Raw genomic sequence first — 17,173 nt, forward strand, 5'->3', positions numbered from 1 at the left:
GAGCCTGCTTTAGATTCTGTGTTTCCTTCTCTCTCTGCCTCTCCCCTGCTCATGCTCTGTCTCTGTCTCAAAAATAAATAAAACATTAAAAAAAAAATTAAAAAAAAAAGTATTTCTTTTTTCAAAAAAAAAAATAAGGAATTATTTCTTTTTTCATCTTGAAAGGCCCTACAGAGCCCATGGCTTCTCTATAAAACTTTCCATGAGATCATCTCCCACCTACTCTGATAAACTTAATCATTTATTCCTTTGTGCTATTTCTGAAACTTGCACCCCTTTTATTATGTATAACGCATTGTTATAAACATAATTTGTTTTCATGTCTGTATCTCCTCTGTTAGGTTGAAAACAAAGATCTTGTTTTTATCTTCATGAATTAGGGAATTTTCATCACAATTACTCCAGCTCCTGGCACACAATAAGTGCTCAATAAATATTAGTCAAGCTGAATTATTGGTTAAAAGAAAGTTGATGATTGGCAGCAGGTATATTTGGACAGTCTGGGTTATGCTATAGTAACAAAAATGCCCGCTATCTCAGCGGGTGGGTACAGACATTTTATTTCTCACCCAGAAGTCCCTACTGGGTCTAGTAGTCCTAGATCCAGGCTGTTTGCATTTGTGTTTACACATTCTTGACATGTAGTATTCCCTATTACCACGGGAAAAGAGAGTCACACAGTTAGCTCATAAATGCTTTGGACCTGAAGCAACACCTGTCACTTCCACTCTCAACCCAGTGGCCCAAACTAGTGATATGTCTCTGCCTGTTTGTATGGGGGCTGTGTCAGCACATGGAGAGCATAGGGATATTGCGTGAGTAGTAATCATATTGCCTTGCTAAATATAAAAGTTCCTTTTGTAAATACAGCATTTTGAAAAGACTAAATCAAAGGCACTGTTTACATCTTTGGGGCACTTAACGATCTAGTTGAGAAGAGAGAGAGAGAAAAGACTTACAATTTGAGAATTGTCCCTATCAAGAAATACAACTGTAATACTCATCTTAAGGCTTTGTTTTAATTGTAGATAATGAGTTTGTTCAGACTGTGCATCTTAAGAATTGTTCTATTGTAAAAAACTAAAACTGAGGTGCTGAGAGGATGTAAAACAAGTGGAAGGAAGAGATTGCATATGAATTTTGAGGGACAAGATTTATTTGGTATTGAATTTTAGAATTCTGGATGAGTAGGCAGTGTTTTCCTATTTCAACTTTTAACTGACTAACGAAAATGCTTTTGTAGTAATTGGTTTATAAAAAAAGTATTGTTCTATATCACTTCAGTGATACATTTTCAATATTATATTTTCAAGTCTCTCTTCTTTCTCAACAGGGACATTTTTGAAGAAGATAATTATAGCCCCATCCCTATTGTTAATGAAGAAGAATATAAAGTAGTCATCAGTAAATTTCCCTTTCAAGATCCAGACCTTGAAAAGGTATAAGCTAGTTTTTAATTTAAGAATTCTCTGAAACAAATTCATGAATAGCTATTGCTATATGAGATTAACCTGACATTGTGAGAGTGGCTTCTTTTGAGGCTCTTGTTGTTATTGTGTTATCTGAGAAACTCAGTTATGTTCTGTTGACTGTTAAAGATTATGTTACTACTTCTATTCTACTACTACTACTACTACTACTACTGTTTTTGTGAAGTTAAGAAGGGATTTTCCTGGGGATACTAGGAGCAGTTGTCCCAAATGTTAGGTGAATTCCCAGGACAGGTGTTAGTAACATTATATAGATTCCAAATTAGATAAAGTAAATGTCAAGTAGATTATAGGAATAAGAATATTCTAGGGAAAGAGAGGAGAATTGATCTGAAATGTTCATCATTGTGGAAGATCTTGTTTTATGTTTTCTTTTCTAGAAATATACTTCTGCAAAAAGTTTATCTTGGTTAAATAGGGTTGTATGAAGGCAGTTGCCACCTGTAGATTTTTTTCCTGAAATGGGAATATGTATTTTTAGAGTCAAGATATGTTAACAAAAGACAGGATAGAGAAAGGAAAGAGACCGGCACATATTGTGGGGATACACATGATTGCATATGTGTGATCATCTATACACATCAGCACACACTTGAACCTATCTAGTATCTCTGGGTAGAATCTGATCTCCCAGGAAAACAGCATCATCTTTCCTATTATTGTCACTTTTATTCTTGTTTTTTTTCTCTTTACTTTTCTTTGTTATTTTCTAACTCTTTATAATTTAGTCGTTTTCTATGTTTTTATTTCTTCACAGTGAACAAGAGTGAATTCTCAGTGAATGTGTGAACTATGACTAAATTTTCGTTATTTTTTATGTATGTATAAACTAGACATGTTGTGTGTAATAGTCACTAAATATAGGACCAAGTAATTAAATGCTTAGCTTTTAGATTATAGCCAAGACTGCTACTGCATATACATAATAGTTGTATTTTAATGAACACAAAAGACCAGAATATTCTGCATGTTGTGGCTTGGTTTTATTTTGTTTTAGTTACTGGTAATAAGTTTGTTCAGGGTGTAGCATCTATATAAAGAACATTGGATTTGGTCCAGGTTCACATGCCAGCTCTGCCTATAGCTTGTGGGCAGATGTCTTACCTTATTTAGGCATTTGTGCCACATCTGTCAAATGAGAATGTCGAACTAAATAATCTCTAATGTCCTTTCTAATTACACTAAGTCATTCTAAATAGGTTTATAGTTAAAAGGAAGTTTGACTTTGCTTGTAGGGTGCTTCCAAAACATGCAGTATCTCTTAGGATTAAGCTCATTACGAGTTATATTCATTGGTTCATGTGTTACTTATTGAAAAGAAGAACTATTGTTAAAATAAAAAACACTTGGAAGATTTAAATCTGCAAACTGAAAAAACTCATAAAATTATTTAGTAACATTCTCTTGGTTGTGTGTTTATATATTCAATTTTTTCCTAATTTGAGTATAATTTTCATTTAAAACTATTAGAAAAGATGTAAAACTGCCTCTCAAATAACTTGAATTGTGTTTTTAGTGTATATTATAGGTGAGCAAGAAGTAAGACTGAACATATATGCAAAGATCTATCTTTTTGCAGATAACTATGCTAATTTGATAACTCTTTGGCTAAAAGAAGAACTTATTTATATTCTGTCTTTAATGTCATTAAAATAGTTCTTAAAGCTGAAATGCCTTTTAAATAGTATTGGGTTCATTATTCTGTAAAGCATAATTTGGAGGTGAATTAGCACTTACATTATCATCAGGTGATTTTAAAGAATACCAACTTTTTGGTTGGTTTTTGTAGTAGTACTCCTGATTGAGTCTCTAAATTTGGAAAGATTGAACCTACCAGTTTTGGAGAGACACTGCTGTATATGACTGTTTCACCAGCAGCCAGTTGTAAGTTTCCTTCTGCTAGAGGTACCTAAGAATACTTCATTCATTCAGATGTTGATCATTCATCTACTAGACATTGTGCTATTTGGTAGTTTTTCAGTCTCTGCTGTCAAAGAGCTTATAGTCAAGTGAGGGATAAACATGAAATTACAATTCACAGAAACTGGCACTCCTTAAGATAGAGGAAGCAGCATGCAGAAAGGCTCTAGTTCTGTAGTATAAAATGCAAGGTTGATAAAGTACAAGAGATGAAGATCAAGAAATGAAGATGAAGAAGTGGAAAGGACCAGACTATTCTAGAGCTTATAAACAGTGTTAGAGAGTTCAGCCTTTATCTTGAGGGCTATTGAGAAGTCACAACAAGGTTTTAACCACTAAAAACATAATCTGATTTGTGCTTTAGAAAGATCTCTTTGGCCAATGTGTGGCAAATGGATTAGATAAGAGTAAGACTAGTGGCTGGGAGGCCAGCTAGGGAATTGTTGCTGTTATCTTGGTAAGAGAGATTGGTGACCTGAGTGGGAGTTATGGCCATGGAATTTGATTTAAGATATGTTTAGGAGTGGGGACCAACAGAAGTTGGTAATTATTTGCATATGAGGGATGATGAAGATAGAGGGGTCAGGTATGATAGCCAAGTTTCTGCCTTAAAGAGTAGTAGCATTTACTAAGATAGGAAATACCAGAGGAGCAGATTTAGAAGGAAAGGATGGTAATTGCACTATTGGATCTACTGAATATGTCCCAAATGTCACAGCCTAATGGAAGTGTCCAAGTGGCAGTTAGATATATGGATTTGGACTTCAGGAGAGTTAGCCTCGAGTAACAGATTTGGGAGATATTGGTGCTTGCATGGTGATTGAAGTCATGATATTAGGCAACATCATCCAAGGACAGTATGTGTAGTAAGAAGAGAAGACGTGTGGTGCAGGGCACGTGGGTGGCTCAGTTGGTTAAGTGTCTGACTTTTGATTTCAGTTTAGGTCATGATCTCACAGGTCTTGAGTTAGCTCCACATTGGGCTCTGTGCTGACAGTGTGGAGCCTGCTTGAGATTCTCTTCCTCTCCCTCTCTGCTCTTCCTGTGTGCGCTCTCTCTCAAAACAAACAAAAAAAAAGAGAGAGAGAGAAGATGTGGGCTAGAACCCTAAGGCACAGCAATAATTAAGAGATGGCTAGACTAGGAAGAGCTACCGGGAAGGTAGACAAATAAGGAAAATCAATGTGGGGCATGGATGCCAAGGAAGGAAAGATCATTTAAGAATCAGGAGGGAACTGTGTCAGATATTTCAGATAAATCAGGTAACGTGAAAGCTGGCAAAGTCTGTTGGATTTAACATCTGTGGGGTCACTAGTCACCTTGGTGAGAATACTTTCACTGGTTAACTACGTTGCAACAAATGTGAAGATGGAAGTATAAATTAGAATTCATTAAGTGTAAATAGGAGCTTTTGGTAGAAATCTTGGAGAGAATTTACCTTTTGGAGACTGAGAATTTGCTAATAAATTTTGGCTGATAAAGCACTTTATCCAGAAGGTACCCTGTAAACCATTGGCTGCACTGCTGTAAGGTATTACAGGAATTATGGAATGAAATAGATACCTTGTTGGTGTCAAGCCTTCACTGAACGTGAGTGAGAGGAGTCTTAGAATTAATTGATGATACTGAGCCAGGAAGATGGCCCATAACTTTCATGGCCAACCTGACTCTTGTATTATGAATGCAAAGCAACAGACAGCTAGACCTCTTCTGCAGGATGTTTCTCATCAGAACATACAGTGGTATTGATATGTACTTTCTCTGCTTCTTAGAAGTCTGATAATAGGATTTAAGAAACAGGTAAATTGCCACTATTTTCTCAGAAACATTTTAGTTTTCTTTAAAATCTCAGGGGCGCCTGGGTGGCGCAGTCGGTTAAGCGTCCGACTTCAGCCAGGTCACGATCTCGCGGTCCGTGAGTTCGAGCCCCGCGTCGGGCTCTGGGCTGATGGCTCAGAGCCTGGAGCCTGTTTCCGATTCTGTGTCTCCCTCTCTCTCTGCCCCTCCCCCGTTCATGCTGTGTCTCTCTCTGTCCCAAAAATAAATAAACGTTGAAAAAAAATAAAATCTCAAACATAATTAGAAATGTAACAGTAGACTTTGAGATGCAGTCATTTCCTATTCAAATGTGAAAGCAATTTAATTTTTACATTTTCAGGTGATTAGAATATCTTTTTCTAAAATTTCAGAAACAATATCAACTTTGTTTTTCTTTCGACAGCAATCTTTCCCAAAGAAATTTCCCATGTCTCAGTCAGTGCCTCATATTTACATTCAAGTTAAAGAATTTATTTATGCTAGCCTTAAATTTTCAGAGTCACTACACCGGAGGTAAGTTTACTAATAAATGTGTCTTCATCATAGCTGTTTTTGTGAAATAGTAACACTTGATTTGCAGGCCTTGATTCTTTAATGGATTATCATCTCATTGGAAAAGCTTGCATATTTTAGCGACATTGGAGTTAAGTTGCTATAAATTTGATGTTATATATATTTTTATTTTTTATAATGTAGATCTTCAAACTCATAAAAATAGAGATAATAGGATATGAAACTCCTGAGTTCTCAGCATCTGTAGCAATAATAAACATTTTGCCATATTGTCTAACTTTTTTTGCCGAAGTATTTTAAAGCAAATTCCAGAAATAATGACACTTTACCCCTAGAAACAGTATGTTTTTCTAAAACAAAATAAAGACATTTCATTTTTCAGCTTTCATACTTAAAATTAACACTATTCCATTCCCTAATCCATATCACTGTTTTCTTGATTGTCCCCAGGATGTCTTTTTACTGTTGGTATGTTTGTTTGCGGATAACAATTTGATACTGTTACTCCTTTAAAAAACTTTTTATTAAGTTTAAAAATTTTAATAGTATAGTTAACATACAGTGTTATATTAGTTTCAGGTGTACCATATAGGTGATTCAACAATTCTACATGTTACTCAGTGCTCATCATGATAAGTGTACTCTTAACCCCCTTTGCCTATTTCACATATCCTCCCCACCCCCCTTCACCTCCCCTCTGGGAACTATCAGTTCTTTTTTTTTTTCCTTTGCTGGTTTGTTTTTTTCTTAAATTCCTCATATGAGTGAAATCATATGGTATTTTCCTTTTCAACTGACTTATTTCACTTAGCATTATACTCTATAGCTTCATCCATGTCGTGGCAAATGTCAAGATTTCATTCTTTTTTATGGCTGAATAATATTGTTTTATACATATACCACATCTTCTTTATGCATTCATCTGTCAGTGGACATGTGGGCTGCTACAGTTGGTATGTTTGAATCATGGTCCAAATAAGGCTCATACGTTGGATTTGCTGTTAAGTTTGTTTATCAATATTCCTTTTTTCCCCCTTTTTCTTTAGTTGTTTAGATCTTATGTTTTTTAGTTTTTCTATTGCTAAGGTAGCAGTAGCTAAACAATATCCCTCCTTTATGTCATTCCCTTGTCAAAAAGATGATATTCTCAATAGTTTTGTTTTTCCTTAATTAGGTTTAAAATGAGGATTCAAACAAAATCCATAGAAGTAAAGAAGGTTGTAGCAAATTGGTATCATACTCAGTAATGGAGAGCACCACAACAACTGTTGGTAGCTGTAGCCAACTTGAATTTAGACTAGAGAATGCCATTTATCTGGTGTGATGAAAGCAATACCCTACATTTATGGAGATGGGAAATGTGATATTATCCCTGTTTTGCTGATAAGGAAACTGAAGCTCAGGGAGGCTGCATCACCAAGAATGACCCAGCTAGTTAGTTTGAGAGCTGGGATGAAGGAGCAGGCCTTAAGACTCCCATGTCAGAGAAAGTGTCTGGCATATAAGGAATAATCAGTTAATATTAGAAGAACATTAATCTTTATGCCACACCTTGTTCCAGCTACCTAGATGGACCATGCATTATAGTCACTCACATACTTCTAATTGTGAATACACTCTGGAGGAGAGAGTGGTGATGCTGGCTTTATAGTCTCCCTTTCTGAATTCCATTCTTAATTTGTATATTGGATAGCAGGAAATACCCTTCAGTGTGAAATTCTTCTGAATTTTAAGTCATAAGAAAGGCATGAAGACAGTTCAGGTATAATATTTATTTTCCAAGTTGAAACAGAACAATGACAGCTGTTTTTATTGTATTGTATTGTATTGTATTGTATTGTATTGTATTGTACATGTCTCTTATTGTAAGCTACCATGATTTTGGATTTAAGGAGCACATAAATAAATGGAAGAAGAAATGTGTGCCCTGCCAGGGTAAAAGAGTTTTCTGATCTTAGGTCTTACACTGCTTCTTCCTTGTGAATAAAGATGGTTTAAAAGGTTTCTTAATTTTTGTTCCTGAATAACATCTGAGTTTGAGAGGAAAGGAAGAGAAAGGAAGATAAATACCTAATGCATGGCATCTGCTGTGCTATGTGTTTCTCACAAGCCAGTGATTGTCAGAACTTAGTCCCCGGACCAGCAGCATTAGCATCACATGGGAAATTGTTAGAAATGCCACCTTAGACCTACTGAAGTAAAAACTTTGAGGGTGGGGCCCTGGGTATTACCAAGTTGTCTGGGTAATTCTGATGCATTCTGAACTTTCAGAACCATTGCTTTAAGCTTCATAATACTCTACCACCTCTTATACAAGAGTCTCTAAAGGTATATTTTAAAGACATTAGCTTTTAACCTCAGTCATAAAACTCACTAAAGATACTGTGTTCCCTATACGGCACAACACAATACACACCATATGATCTAGCATTTGAAAACTGATGGATATATATGAATATTAACTGAAGATAAATAACAAATGATTATGATGGTAGTTTTCAATTGCGGTAGTTTTCAGTTGCGGAGCTCAAATGGTCTGAGAACCACCAATAATTTATGCCTGTCTTGTTTTTTATTTAATACTTCAAATTTCTGATTTGGATAGAGGCAGTATAATGCAGTGGTTAAGAATATAAGCTTCAGACTTAGGCCTTAGTTTAATCTTGATGGCAGCACTCACCAGTTGTAGTAAGATGTTGGACAAGTTTCCTCATCTGCAAAATGAGTGAAATAATTCATAGCGTGGTTGCAAGAATTAAATGAGGTAATACACGTGTATAAAGCACTTGGTATACTGCCTGGCATATGATAGGCACATAGGTCTTCAGAGAGGATGGGATACTGTAATATTAGAAGTGAGACTGGAACTTGGAGTGTTAATATTTTATTTTGTAAGCATCAGGGAATTGTTGAAGAATTCTTAAGTAAGGAATGACGTTACTAGAGTTATATTCTAGAAAGTTTACTCTGACCTTAATGTGGATAATACGTTAGAGGGGGATAAAAAAATAGTCATGTTGAACTGGTGAAGGCAGTGGTTCAAGAAGAGAGATGAGGGGCGCCTGGGTGGCGCAGTCGGTTAAGCGTCCGACTTCAGCCAGGTCACGATCTCGCGATCCGTGAGTTCGAGCCCCGCGTCAGGCTCTGGGCTGATGGCTCAGAGCCTGGAGCCTGTTTCCGATTCTGTGTCTCCCTCTCTCTCTGCCCCTCCCCCGTTCATGCTCTGTCTCTCTCTGTCCCAAAAATAAATAAACGTTGAAAAAAAAATTTAAAAAAAAAAAAAAAAAAGAAGAGAGATGAAGAAAGACTGAAATAGGATCAGTGGCAATGAAGAGGGAGGAACATAAGGAGCCTGATATTACCTGTGCTTGTGAATAATTAGATGAAGAAGTTAAGGGAAGTTAACAATTTGATTACCTGTAGGTGAAGCTCTCAAACAGTTTCTGGTTATAGTTAGTCATCTTTGGAAACAATGATGCATGTATTCTTCTGTTCTTTCGAGGTAAACATATGCAAGTGAAAGGGAGAAACAAGAAGTATGTCTTTAAAACTCATCCTACAGGAGCGCCTGGGTGGCGCAGTTGGTTAAGTAGCTGACTTCGGCTCAGGTCATGATCTCACAGTTCGTGGGTTCAAGCCCTGCATCAGGCTCTGTGCTGACAGCTCGGGGCCTGGAGCCTGCTTCGGTGTCTGTGTCTCCCTCTCTCTCTGCCCCTTCCCTGCTCGCACTCTGTCTCTCTCTCAGAAATAAACATTAAAAAATGTGTATATAGGGGCGCCTGGGTGGCGCAGTCGGTTAAGTGTCCGACTTCAGCCAGGTCACGATCTCGCGGTCCGTGAGTTCGAGCCCCACGTCAGGCTCTGGGCTGATGGCTCAGAGCCTGGAGCCTGTTTCCGATTCTGTGTCTCCCTCTCTCTCTGCCCCTCCCCCGTTCATGCTCTGTCTCTCTCTGTCCCAAAAATAAATAAAAACGTTGAAAAAAAAATTAAAAAAAAAATGTGTATATATATATTATATACGTATATATTATATATAATATATTATAAATATTACATGTATATATAATATATTATAAGTATTATATATGTATACATAATATATATTAGATATACATATATATTTATATCTAATATATTATGTATATGAATATTATATATGTATATCTAATATATATTACATATATATGTATAATATATATTACGTATATAAATATATATGTACATCTAATATATATTATGTATATAAATATTATATATATATAAGCAAAAAAAAAGTCATCCTACAACTTGGCTCAAATGTTCTATTTGAGACTTATTCTTTTAAAAAAAATTTTAACGTTTATTCATTTTTGAGAGACAGACAGAGTGCGAGCAGGGGAGGGGCAGAGAGAGAGGGAGACAGAATCTGAAATAGGCTTCAGGCTCTGAGCTGTCGGCACAGAGCCCCACGTGGGGCTCAAACTCGTGAACCGTGAGATCATGACCTGAGCCAAAGTTAGACGCCCAACTGACTGAGCCACCCAGGCGCCCCTATTTGAGAATTATTCTTGAAGTTGCAGTCTTGAATCTATAATACTGGTTCCCCTCATCTTTTACTTTAAATGTAGAGTACTTTAACATTTTTTTAAATTGGTAGTGTATACAATTTGCATGGTCCTAACACATACTTTTTATTATCTAATCTAAATGCTGGTTATTAACTGTAGAAAGTAGAGAAATTTAGAATTAACTTTTGTTTTATTTATAAAGGAGAGACATTGGCTATCTAATTGTTATTTGATTCTTTATTGCATTTAGAACACCAAAGATAAAAGTCGTTAGTTGTAATATATTATGTATAATTTTCCCTAAAGCCTCCCTCATGACTGACTAGAACTAGAATTGCCACCTCAGTTCTGACTTTTTCAGTATGTGAATGCCTAGCCTTCTGGAAAGTCAATGTTGTGGACTAATGCTACAGCAGAAAAGAACGTCAATTTTTCCCTCATCTTTTTAATTTTTTTTTTTTTACATTTATTTAGTTTTGCGAGAGAGAGAGAGAGAGAGAGGCAGGGAGGGGCAGAGAGAGAAGGAGACACAATTCAAAACAGGCTCCAGGCTCTGAGCCAGCTGTCAGTATAGAGCCCGATGTGGGGCTCGAACCCATGAACCAGGAGATCATGACCCTAGCCGAAGTCAGACGCTTAAACAACTGAGCCACCCAGGCACCCCAGCCAGACTCTATCTTTGATAAAATATTTGTTACTTTTGTTAGTTCAATATCTAGTCATTCTAATGAACTATGATCATAAGTTATTTATTCAACAAGACTCATCTTTGAACTTTTAAAAATTATGCTTTATTAAATACATTAGCTATTTTCATTTTGCTCATGAGAGAATCAACAGTTCAGAGACAGATACAGCATAGTTACTTTAAAAATATGTAAATCTGGATTTAGATTATCAGCTTTCTGACATATTTTTATTTTAAAAATTTGTATCTGTGACCTGAAATTGAGCTATTAGAGTTCCTTTGTTTTTTTATTTATCATTAAAAAGTTATGGGAAAAATCACTTTCTGGATTTAAAGCTCTTTTATTATGTTTAAATAGATTTTGGAGTTAGATTTTTAGAACCAGAAGATGCTTTAGAGCTTTGTAGTACAAATGTTTGGCTTTCTTTTTATATCTGAATAAAAGTAGGACTGGAGAAAGAAATGACTTCATGAAGAGACTTCAAAGTCTCAGCTATTTAGTTGCAGAGGAAACATCTGGACCTAATATGATCTTTAAGAAATTTCAGTTTGCAGAAGAGGTTAAGCTATAAAAAATTTTAGGAGATTTATTATCATTAAGATTTAATTACCATGAATTTTTTTTAAAAGGTAGTACAAAAGAGTACAGCTTATAGGCTCAAAGGACAAGGAGTTAACGAAAAAAAAATGCTCAATTGGGATAAAAATGTAGTGGAGGCAGTACTGGTCATTGTCAGGTAAATCTTGTTGGTACAAATAGGACATAGGTGCTGATAGGTTTTCTTTCTCTACTTTTATGCAAGAAAAAAGTATGCATTGACTCAGCGTTCAAGGAAGTTCAGGGAATTGAAACAAAGGGCATTATCTATCCTAAGTATTGCAGGATATTTCATCTGGGAAGTATGCTTTTCAGGGTGTCTTTAAGCATAATTTGAGAGTGTTAGAAAAGAAACCAGAGGAGTGGGCAACCACCTCTTTTTATCAGGGTGAGTACATTGATTGATCTAGGACACTGTTGGTAGAGTAGAAAGTGTTTTCTGTTTGAGAGTTTTGATGCCAAGAAACCCTGAAGCCCCACTGGGAGTATGTCTGGGAAGTCTTGACTTTAGTTGTAAAGAATCAGAGAAATATTCTTTTTAGGTCTCCCAGAATTAGGGTTAGCAGGTATTGAAAAGAGTGCCTGCATTAAAAACATTGGAGTAGTAGTGAGAAGCACGTATATTTTGTCAAATCTTGCTCTATTTGCAGTTAAAAAATAAACTAGTAAGTGTTTGTGCTTCAGGAGTAATGTTTTAATAAAATAAAAAGGATGCTAAAATTTTAGTCTGTGTTTAATGCAGTGGTTATCAGCTGGGGTAATTTTGCCCTCCAGGGTACATTTGGCACTGTCTAGAGACATTTGGGGCTGTCACAACTAGGGAAAAGGGTGGTACTTGCATCTAGTGGGTAGAGGCCAGGGATGCTGTTTCAAAGCCCAGGACAGCCAAAGAATTATCTTGCCTAACATGTTAATAGTGCTAAGACTGAGAAAACTTGGTGTAAAGACAGTTTAACTGTTTTGATAACAAAGCTATATATATCCATATATATGTGAAGAAGTCATTATTTACTTAAATTGAAGGCCTAGAAAATAAAAAGCTTGTTAGTGCTAGCCTAGGAGTTTTTAAGATGTTAAGGAATATTGTAGAGGTTTTTTTTCTTTATACCAAATTAAACTTAGTGTATGTAATTATGTTTATTTCTTTGAATCGTAAAAAAAAAATCTCAATGGAAATGGATAGCTTAATTATATTAAAGTTAAATCTAGCAATTACTTATATCTAGAAAGAGCTCACATCAATTTGCATTTTAAACATAATTTTACCTGTAGGGGCTCCTGGGTAGCTCAGTCAGTTGAGCGTCCAACTTCAGCTCAGGTTATGATCTCACAATTTGTGAGTTCAAGCCTTGCATTGGGCTCATTGCTGTCAACGCAGAGCCTGCTTCACTTTGGATCCTCTATTCTCCTTCCTTTCTGCCCTTCCCCACTCGTGCTCTTTTTCTCAAAAATAAATAAAACGTTAAAAAAATAATAATTTTAGCTGTATTGTATTTGAAGTGCTTTTGAAAGTGTCCCATAGTGGAGTCATGATTTAAGAATAATTTTATTTCCTTAGACTAAGTACCCCATGGTTTTACTGTAGTGGTTACTGAATACATTTAAATTATGCCATAAATGGGGCACCTGGATCGCTCAGTTGGCTGAGCATCCGACTTCAGCTCAGGTATGATCTCATGGTTCATGAGTTGAAGCCCCGCGTTGGGCTCTGTACTGACAGTTCAGAGCCTGGAGCCTCCTTCAGATTCTTCGTCTCCCTCTCTCTCTGACCCTCCCCCGCTTGTACACTGTGTGTGTATGTGTCTCTCTCTCTCAAAAATAAATAAAACATTTTTAAAACAAATTATGCCATAAATGAACATTCTATTTTATTGAAAATGTCCCTTTTGTGACAGAATTTAATTTTGGGATTTAATACATATGAGTAACTTATTTAAAGATATGAAAGAATGAGGTGGGGGAAATTATTTTAGTAAACTGTGTTAAATTATTTAGGAAGCTAACCATACCTTTGTGAAAAGCTAAATAATAATCAATCTTTATTTTTAGCTCAACAGAAATAGATGATATGCTTAGAAAATCTACAAATCTGCTGCTGACCAGAACTTTGAGTAGCTGTTTACTGAACCTTATTAGAAAACCTCATATAGGTTTGACAGAGGTAAGTTAAAAAAAAATACTAATAGCTAAATGTTTCGTTATATGCAAAAAGTTTTATGAACTATTGCTAAACATCATCCTGTAAAACTGGCTTTCTATTTTAAATTTATTAGTAGAAGTAGATTTGTTTTGTCAGTGTAAACTCAAACCATGTGAGGGGAAAAGGTATACATGGAGAATATGGTAGATGGTTGATGATGCTAGAACATACATGTAGATTTATGATTGCCAGACTTTACATGAAAAGTGAAAATACTCATTTTTTACTTGGTAAATGTATAAAATTTGGAAAAGTACTTTTAAGAGTTATTTTAAATCAGTTGGCAGACTCTTGGTTATTTTTTTTTTAAGTGATAGCATTCATAGTATTTGCAGCAGGCTTTTGAAATCAGATAATCCCTTGTATCCTATAAAGCTATAATTGTACAAAAATGGCACAATTGCTGGAAGTAAGAATCCATTTTAAAAAACCAAATGAAAAAAAATAGTAAAAATAAAAATAAAAAACCAAATGATTTTGTGTACATGTAACCTGCATCTCACCAGACATACTTTGTATTTTCCAGCTGGTGCAGATCATCATCAACACAACACACCTGGAACAAGCTTGCAGGTACCTGGAGGACTTTATAACTAACATCACAAACATTTCTCAAGAGACTGTTCATACCACAAGACTTTATGGACTTTCTACTTTTAAGGTATGTAAAACCCCGACCAAAAAGTTTTTATTTCCATCACTCTAAGCAAACTTTTAAAAATCAAAGCAATTTTTATTATGTACTTGATTCCATTATATTCCAAACAATTGAAAATTAGAGATATTCACTGTCAACAAAAAGTACATAAATGTCAGTTCCCTTTTGGCATTTTAAACATCTTCACTAAAATGGAGAAAAATATATTGATTTCCTAAAGCTGTATTACATTTTGTTCATGTTTTGAAGACTTTTACAGTATTGCTGAATCAGCCTAACTGGATTTCCATTAATATCTCACAGTTCCATAATTAATTTTGTGTGTAATATATATACATATGTGTTTGGAAATTAAAAATGTGGGATGAATTAGGTAAGTGTTAAATTGGCTTTACACTCTTTGTTGTCTCTGATATGAAGAAAAATAAATATTTTTTTATTTACAAACCTTGTTACATGTTACTGAATTCCTACATTTTTCTGAATGGAAAGATTTCTGTTTGTATAATACTGTAGGATGTCCCAAAAGATTAATTAATGGTTTTTTTTTAAATTTTTTTATGTTTATTTATTTTTGATAGAGGGAGATGGAGCAATAGCGGGGGAGGGACAGAGAGAGAGAGAGAGACACAGAATCTGAAACAGGCTCCAGGCTCTGAGCTGTCAGCACAGAGCCTGACATGGGGCTCGAACTCACAAACCGTGAGATCATGACCTGAGCCGAAGCCGGACGCTCAACTGACTGAGCCACCCAGATGCCCCTAATTAATGGTTTTTTTAAGCAGAATGGAAGATTAAATAATTTCATTAATTTGTTTTATAAACTGTTTTATAATTTTATTGATTTGGGGTCATATACATGAGATACTGGCATAGTCTAGTAATATAAACTTTTTCATTGAATAGTTTATTACACTAATACAAACTATTTCCTGGTCTCTTATCTTTGTTTATTTATTGTTTTAATTTTTCCATGTTTATTTCTTAGAGAGAGAGAGAGACAGCATGTGAGTGGGGGAAGGGCAGAGAGACAGAGAGAGAGACACACACACAGAATCTGAAGCAGGCTCCAGGCTCTGGACTGTCAGCACAGGCACTCTGACACATGAACTGTGAGATTGTGACCTGAGCAGAAGTTGGACACTTAACTGACTGAGGCATCCAGGCGACCCTGATCTCTTTATTTATTTATTATTATTTTTAAAAATATTTATTTATTTTTGAAAGAGTGCTAGCAGGAGAGGGGGGTGGGGGAAACACAGAATCCAAGCAGGCTTCAGGCTCTGAGCTGTCAGCACAGAGCCCCATGTGGGACTCAAACTCACGAACTGTGAGATCATGACCTGAGCTAAAGTCAGACACTTAACCAACTGAGCCACCCAGGCACCCCTCTTCTCTTTAAAATAGGCTGGCTGGGGCACCTGGGTGGCTCAGTCTGTTGAGCGGCCGACTTCGGCTCAGGTCATGATCTCACAGCTCATGAGTTCCAGCACCATGTCAGGCTCTGGAGCCTGCTTCGAATTCTGTGCCTCCCTCTCTCTCTGCCCCACCCACTCGCATTCTATCTGTCTCTCTCAAAAATAAATAAACATTTAAAAAAATTAAGAAAAAATAGGCTGGCTAGTTTAACCTCATAGCCCTTTCTAAGTTTCTTATTAAAGAGTTCTTATGTTTCGACTCTTGCTGTATTATAAATTACCCATATATGCTAACTAACTTGGATGTAAATTTAAAAAAATTAAATTAAAAAAATAAATTACCCAGCTTGTCTCCTAAAATTATAGTACAGTCATTTACATTAAAAAAATTCAGTATTCTTGTATTTAGAAATAACTAATGTTAACTGTAACCACACTTTGAAAATGTGAAGTCTAGAAATGACTCGTCACTCCTAAAATTATCTGGCTGGTCCCCAAATCTTATGTTTTTCTGGTGATTTTGAGCTCATATAGTCATCCTGATACATAAGGCACAAATGCAGATGATGTCTGAGTGAGTAGGTAAAATTAGTTACTAAAACTGAACAGAAACTGGACAAAACAGGCATTCATTTATGCAGATAGTATAGTACAGTAATTAAGGGCATATACTCTGGAGTTAGACAGTTGTGTGACTTTGGGCATATTCTTTAATTATAATGTTTCCTGGGGTTTTTTTTTCTGTAAAATTTGAGTAGTAAGGTGTTACCTACCTCATACAATTATTATGAAGTTTAAAGGGTATATTTAGCACAGTGCCATTTGTTGTACATCATCTGTGCTCTGAGTACTCTATTAGGTGCTGAGAATATAAAAATGTATCCCTGCCCTCGATAAGCTCATAAGAGAAAAAACTATAAAAAGACACTTGACAATATGGTGTGATAAGTACCATAGTATGGGAAGAAAGTCCACAAGTTTTTGTGCATTTTTCTAATCCAAAGACAAATTCTTTTCTTTTATATTAGATTTTACACAATCTTTCTTCTTTTTCATTTTTGCTCTCTGTCCTTATGTCCATGTGTTACTCATACACTGTCAAGAAGAGATTTACTAAGGACTGAAATTGTAAGCATCTTAACTGTGAACATTAAATTTAACAGGCTGACTCTGTACTTTCATTAAAACATGAACTGCCTTGACATCTGGTATAACTAGGGATCTTCAAGCAAATTTTCTTGTCAGTTATAAGTCAAATAACTAAAGATACTGGAACACGATGCTTTTGGATTAAGGGATCTTGGAACTGTACTTTCAAAATCG

General features: G+C 35.6%; 1 protein-coding gene across 7 annotated transcripts in view; it reads left to right on the plus strand.

Annotated features, from left to right (window-relative positions):
* The window catches only part of EXOC6 (exocyst complex component 6), a 277,514-nt gene that overhangs the window by 163,337 nt on the left and 97,004 nt on the right, over positions 1–17,173 (plus strand). For all 7 annotated transcript variants that reach the window (XM_047824816.1, XM_047824814.1, XM_047824819.1 and 4 more), the window contains 4 exons: positions 1,334–1,439; positions 5,632–5,741; positions 13,624–13,735; positions 14,301–14,435. In XM_047824816.1, the coding sequence (XP_047680772.1) occupies positions 1,334–1,439; positions 5,632–5,741; positions 13,624–13,735; positions 14,301–14,435 (463 nt within the window). The remainder of the gene's footprint in view (positions 1–1,333; positions 1,440–5,631; positions 5,742–13,623; positions 13,736–14,300; positions 14,436–17,173) is intronic.

Source organism: Prionailurus viverrinus, chromosome D2 (genome assembly GCF_022837055.1).
Source record: "Prionailurus viverrinus isolate Anna chromosome D2, UM_Priviv_1.0, whole genome shotgun sequence".
NCBI lineage: Eukaryota > Metazoa > Chordata > Mammalia > Carnivora > Felidae > Prionailurus > Prionailurus viverrinus.